Genomic DNA, 7,352 nt, shown 5'->3' on the forward strand with positions numbered 1-7,352 from the left:
CTGGCCAAGACTATTTCGACACCTCATGTTGACTTTTTATTTGTAAATGTCCGCTCATTTTTCACCAACAAACCACTTCTGGAAACACTGCTTGAAGAGGTTTCTTATATTTGTATTCTCCAGAATAAACATTTTCTGAAACCAACCCAACCTGCCAAATTATTTTTTATTTCAGCCAACATTTCGCCATCACGGCTTCATCAAGGCTACTGATTTTGATGAAAACAAAATGATGAAACGTTGACCAAAGTAAAAAAGTTTCATTATTATTATTATCTGTAGATTAACATTTTTTTATCCTAGATTTATTTCCGAAATGACTAAATCCCTCCAATATGCACTATAAATTCTAAAAAAGAACAAAAAGAGAACCTTTCGATCGCAGAATTGAAGTGATTGAAATGCTTTAAGCTTTAGATGTATATTCATACTGTAACTGCATATTTTTTCTTTCAGAATAAAAGTCAAACGTAAAGGTATATTTTACAAACGTCAAGAGGGGGCGCAAGAAGTAAGACCGATAATGGTAAAGAACTGATCGGTTAATACCGAGACCTAGATCAGGTAATTAAATAATACAAAAGATTAATAGAAGTAAATCCTGAATTTTGGACTAACGCTAACACGGGTGTGACTTTTATTTGAGAAGGTTTTTAATTTGAACTAAAACTTTAGAATAGTAGTAATATTCTACAGTTTAGATTCAGATGAATAACTTTCTGGCAGTGAAAGTCTAAGAGTTAGTAAGACTTTTACTAATATTAATAGTAAGAGTCTCACTCATGTTAGTGTTACCATGACAATCTGACCAACTGCATTAGTGCTATTAGTATTAACAATAGGACTAATTCAGTTGATCAGATTGTTACAGTATTCTAATGATGATATTATTATTCATATTAATTTGTTATAAACATGGCGCAGTTCACCACGTCACCTAGCTTTGGGAGTTAGTACTTAAACTTGAAGTTAAATAGCTAATTTCGAAATCCTTATAACTTATAAGTTGTAACCAGGCTAGTCCTCAGGAAAAGTATATAGCATTGTAGCGTAAGTTATTTGGGGAATATGTTATTTTTTTTACAAGTAATCAATGTAACATAACAAAAACTTACAAGCTTTATAAATTTTATATACCACTTTATGAACTTTGATTTTCAAGGATTGGATAATATTTCTTTTAAAATACAATTTAAGAAAGGTATATCACGATGAGCTTTTCATGTTGAAATGATGTTACCATTAGGCAAAAAATATCAATGAACAGTGCAAGGTTGCAAGAAAAAAAAAAGGTGAATTTTCTTTCTTGCAAACAAAATATGAATACTCATTTTAATCTCGTGCTTCATGTGCTGTTACAGAGAAGATGGTTAAATACTTAATGTAAATGTAGGAAATACTGTTCATGAATTTTATGCTAATGCTACAACTACAACCAAATGTTGACTCGTTTGTCACCACCTAATTGCATTAATCGTATTTTGTAATTGAAATTCATACTTCAAAATTTTTTCATGGTTTTTCTACTTATAGCTGTGTAACTGAGTATTTTATGTTTTAACATTATGTGTTCCATTGATTTCAAAATTCTTGTCAGGGCCCTTTGAGAACTGGTTATGCCACTAATATGTTTATATTGCTTTTATGTTCCATAAAATAAGTAAAAGAATCAGCTGTTGTGTTTTATGATCATTCATCAACATGAACTGATTACCATGAAATGTTAGAATATAAATTACATACTCTGACTCGTATTTAAATTACTTAAAAAATGTTGTTGTGTTGTAAAAAAAAACATACACACACACCATCAAATCTACACCTAGCAACCCCTGTGCATTGGAGCAAACCATCATGATTTAGGATGGGAGTGGCTCTATTTCTTCAGAAAATTGTACAGAATGCCTAGTGAGCAAGACAGAAGTGTTATGGTTGAATAAGTATGAAACATAACATATAGTTGACATTAATGATTTATTATTATGTAGGTTTAATTACTAAACAATGTTATATTAAAACAAGAAGGAATCCTCAATAAACGTAGCTGTGTTTAGATCTAATATTGGTCAGTAGATGGAGCTATGAGCTAGAAGATCTCCAAAATTGTTCTAAAAAAAAAAGTGTTACAGGGGATCTGATTGAGGTATTTAAAATTGTAAAGGGAATTGATAGTGTTGATGCATCATTTTTTTTCATACTTATCGGCAAGAATAGTAGGACAAAGAGAGACGAATGTAAATTTTAGCAAGGTGGGAGTCATCTTCAGCTAAAACAGTTTTATTTTTTCTAACAGGGTGGTTGACCTCTGGAATGGGTTGCCATTGGATATTGGGGAGGCAGTAAATTTAAGTGAGTTTAAGAGAAAGCTTGATAACTATATGAATTATAAGGGCTGACTTTGAGTGTTTTTTATTTAATAGTTTTAGTTTAAAGGATTGGATAGCCTAGATGGACCAGTAGGTCCCTTGTTGTCCCTAAACATTGTTATAAAATGTAGCTCACTATGTACATGATATTAGAAAATATAGGAAATTCTGTCTAGAGTTGCACAATTAGTGGAATTTGCTAATTGGTTAATCATCAGACTTGGTAATTGATTACATTCAACTCATTAATTATTATCGTGAGATGGAAAGGAAAGAAATATTAATGTACTGTTTTGCCAAGATGGGTAAAAGATAACATAATGCCAATATTTAGATTACTTGGATAGTTGGAATAATTGAAAATAATTATCAAAAACCCTAATTTTGATTAGTTGACTATTTTCATGAATTGAGATGCTAATCTATTAAGTTGAATAGACTTCAATTAATCAAAAGTAACAATGAAAAATCATAATGACTATATGTCAATTACTGGATAGTTGAGTTGGAGTACTCAGAAAACACTAATTTTAATTAGTTGCTTATTTTTGTCACATTAATCAATTTCATTGTAATTTGAAGTGCTTGGTAGTTGGAATAATCAAACAATAATATGAATTATTTGATTATTTTCATGAAATTAACCAAATTATTTAATTGTGATTTCAAATACTAGATAGTTGGATGAATTGAAATGGTAATAATTGGAAACACTAGTTGATTATCTTTGTGTCATTAATTGATTTTTTCATCCTTATCTAATATTCATAGTTATTGTATATTAAATAAACCTTAATTTGATATTTCAAAATGACAAACTTTTAGCATTTTAATTTTAATAACTACATTTATGATATTTTTCAATTTATAAAAGCTTTCATTCCCATTACTGAAGTTAACAGAGGAGCGAAGCTTATTTGTTTATTCAGGTTTTCATTTGGGATAATTATTACTCTCAAACTGGTTGATTACAACTATTTATCTGCTTATTTTAGAAACCATGGATAGTGATGAAGAGGGAGAGAATGAACCATTGTCTCTGACTGGCTTTTTGTTTGGAAATATTGATGAATCGGGACAGCTTGAAAATGATTTTTTGGACATGGTATATTACTTTTTGCTTTCAATTTTCATGAAAGAAAATTTATTTTGTAGGTTAATAAAACTTTATGTGAAGCTAATCTTGTTTATCACAGAACAAAATTAATGTAAATAAATTTGACCAACACATGCACTGAAAATATCAGCTGTTATTGAGGATAATTAGGTCTGACATGAATTGGCAGAATTGTAATTAATTTTTTTAATTTGATTGGCTAATTCAGATTTATAATATGTGGTAAAAAGTGAGGAATATAAAGGAAAACTGTGAATTGTGATTGCATTTACTCACAACTTTGATTAGTTTTATAAAAAACTGGGAGATATTTCTAAAGAAGTTTGTGTGTGCATTGTCTTTCTCAGTTTATATCTTTGTTAATTTAATATTAATGTAAGAAAATCTCCTAATGTAACATATCTGATTGAAATGTTATGTATTGAAAACAAATCAACTAGATTATCCCTTTTATAAAGATGGCATATTATTGTAGTGTATAAAGCTTTGTTGTCTTCACCATGTTGTTCATGTGGGACTCGTGGCTCAGGGGACTATACTACAACAGAAACTGGTTTGCTGTTATGCGTGACTTATTTTTTTACAGAACATCTATTTGCATGTTTTTAACTTCCTGGAAATTAGGATTAGTCCTTTGCTTTCACCATCATTTTGCTATGTTCTTTGGGATGTTCTCAGTTAAACTCAGCTTTACTATTTATAGAATATTTGTTTTAATTATTTTCAAGTCAGATTAGGGTGTTAGAAATCACACTTGTTGATGATTTTTCTCTAGGGGTACAAGTAATGTAGGTAACTTTCTACCAGCCCCAGTAGTCTTAAAATTTGCCAAACTAATGTGTAGTGTATTTGGGATTTTTGAAGAAAATCTGGAACAGTAGCAAGTGCAAACATTCATTTCTGCTGGTCACTGATTTTTTTTTCTGTTGCAGACTTGTTAAACAGTTACCTCTTAAGTTCAAGAATTTCTTTCACCTTTGGCCAAAGTGGAAGCTTTAAATCTAGATCCAGGTTATTTAAAATCATAAAACTGTTGATGTGCTAAAGAAGATGGACATTTCAGAATTATATGATTAACAATCTTTCTAGCCTAAGTTCTTTATCAGTTATTGCCCAGAACTGTTTACTAAAATAAAAGAAGTGCAAGTCCGAATGGCAACAGTATAATACAATGCATGAAATAGTAAAATATTTGCCATTAAAGACAGTCTATCAGCTTATGCCTGATTAAGTCACCTCTTATTTATATACAGATGGATCTAGGCTGAAATATTTTGGGGACAACCTTCTGCTTCTTAGGGACAACCAGGACTGTAAATACAGATTGTTATAGATATTGTTAATGTTATTTCTTCCTTTTGTGTTCCCCTCCAGTGTCTCAGCATTAAATCTAAAGGCTCATAATGTTAAAGGACCATTGTTGGGCACATCACAGATAGCCCATTGTGTAGCTATGCTCAACAACAAACAAACTTTTTGTGTTATTATTAGTTTTTCTTTCAAATCTAAACTAATTCATGATTTTACTTGTAATAAATATACCCTGTGATAACATTTGACAACAGTTAGAAATTATTCAGAATAGTTTTAGATATGATATGTAAATGTTTGTGTTATCATATAAGAAACTTACAGGCAGAACACCAGATTGAAATATAAGAGTTTTATTGCCTCAAAAGGGTCACAGTTCTTTAAAAAAAATTTGCAGTAGAGAACTAAGGAAACATTTTACAAATAATTGTATGCAGTTGTGTGGAAAACCACAAGATATATAACTTTTTGAATGCATTAAACACTGTCTTGGTAATAGTATAAGTGTGAATCTAAGCTTGATTGGCTTGGTATTATGTCACGATGTATGTTCAACAGCCAATCAGGTGTAAGTTGGCTTTCTATCGTACTGGCAAGTTGAAATAATATATTCAATAAATTTTATTTTATTTTGGTTACATGCTAGAGGAATTTTTTACATTTTTATGTTTATTTAAATTATAAAAACATCTCTACTTTTCTATATAACATTTTTATTACTTGTCATGAAATGTTTACATATGGCAAGGAAGTGCAAATTACATTCAGCATGGCTGGATATTCACACTCACTCTAATTGGCATTTAGAACACCAAGAAATATGATCTTGAGTGATGAAAAATATTCACAGAAAATGAGGTAAAAGTTAACATTTCATATTTTTTACTTTCATTTCACTACTTGTTACTGGTAGAATGTTTTATATAGCTATTTTTTCTAAAATATAATAAAACATTAGTTATTTAATTTTAGTATAGGTCATGTCCTGTTAAAATCTGTAAATTAAGTCCATGAAAATTATACTTTGGCCCTGGAATATTTTACAGTCTGGTGAAGAAATGTATTTGACTGGTATAAACTTGTTTTACAAGGAAAGTATATACTGTGTAGGCTTATTATGATAAACAGGGGTACTACATAACTTGTATCATATGAACATAACTTTCTTTTCATTCAGTATAATACTGAGAATATGTTGCAACTTGCATTGTCATTTATTAGCCTCCAACACAATATGAAGCAGTCTTATCTCTCATGAGTTATAGACAATACTTTTTAAATAGTAGTTACAAGATTCAACAGAATGTCAGTTTGATATTTATATTCTTTAGTTACTACAGCAAGTTAACATTGTACCCCAGAATCTGGTGTGATAGAATTGGTTAAAAAGATTGATAATGTTGGATCCAGCAGTTGTTCACCACTTGAAAACAATGTAATAGCTTCTTGTACATCAGAAGAGTGACTGCTTTTGGCATCTTATGTTGTGGATTTTCCATTTTCTGTCTCCTTGGAGAATACTTTTTTTTTATAATCAATCAGGAAAAACTTCTCGTTAGGTTTCTTATTGGTCAAGCCCAATTCTCTATAATGAGAGTGTATGTGAGATGAAACTTGACATTTTCAAACTTTTGCATCCTTGGTTGATTGTTAGGAACAATAGTTAGCCCACGTGTAATTCTCTTAAGGAGGATGTTTCTTCTTGAAATCCTCTAATTTTATGTGTTAGGATTCTAACTTCCCTTCCATATATAGGTAAAGTAACGTATTGGAGGTTTTAGACTTGGTATAGAGTTCATTGGAAAGAAATACAGTAAATAATCAAAAGTGCATATTAGGACATGTAGAAGCAGATTGGAGAAGAAAGACTTTTGTTTTGAAACTATAGCTATTAGTACTGAAACTAGAATTTGAAAATATATCAAAAGATAACATAAGTTACAATGGAAATTACTTTCAGTATATCCAGAGACAACCCATTGTTAATAATGGCTGGAGATGGCTTGAATGGGTAATGAAGAAAAACTTTAATATAAGTTTAACATAACAGCAAATGTACAACGTTTCGACAAGGTTTTGTCATCATCAGTGGTTTCCCGAAGTTCCCAAAAACTGTATTTTAAATAACTTTTTCAAAGAATTCTCAAACAAGACTGTTAATATAGTCAACCAATCCCGTAAACTGAAAAGTAACCTCACGAGTAACGAGATCAAATCCATTTATAATCTTAAAAAGGACACTAACATTAAAATTCTAAAAGCTGATAAAGACAACACCACTGTCATCATGAACAATTCAGAATACATCGACAAAATGAACGACATCCTTTCCGACAAAAAGAAATTCAAAGCCATCCCAAACAACCCAACAAACACACATGAAAAACAATTAAACAGAACTTTATTACAAATGAAAAAAGATAATTTTATTACTGACGATCTTTATTTTTATCTACGTAAAACTGATTCACGCACACCACAACTCTATTCCATTCCTAAACCACACAAACAGGACTGCTCACTACGACCTATACTGTCCAGTTATGATTCATTCAACT

At 30.4% G+C, this 7,352-nt stretch overlaps 1 protein-coding gene across 1 annotated transcript in view; it reads left to right on the forward strand.

Annotated features, from left to right (window-relative positions):
- Positions 1–505: 505 nt before the first annotated feature.
- Positions 506–7,352, forward strand: part of LOC106477129 (transcription initiation factor TFIID subunit 1-like) — a gene marked incomplete at its 3' end in the record, with an annotated part of 8,160 nt that continues 1,313 nt past the window's right edge. Inside the window, exons 1-2 of the mRNA XM_013937720.2 lie at positions 506–564; positions 3,362–3,471. Of these exons, the coding sequence (XP_013793174.1) occupies positions 3,367–3,471 (105 nt within the window). The remainder of the gene's footprint in view (positions 565–3,361; positions 3,472–7,352) is intronic.

The sequence above is a fragment of the Limulus polyphemus genome, unplaced genomic scaffold (genome assembly GCF_000517525.1).
Source record: "Limulus polyphemus unplaced genomic scaffold, Limulus_polyphemus-2.1.2 Scaffold12935, whole genome shotgun sequence".
NCBI lineage: Eukaryota > Metazoa > Arthropoda > Merostomata > Xiphosura > Limulidae > Limulus > Limulus polyphemus.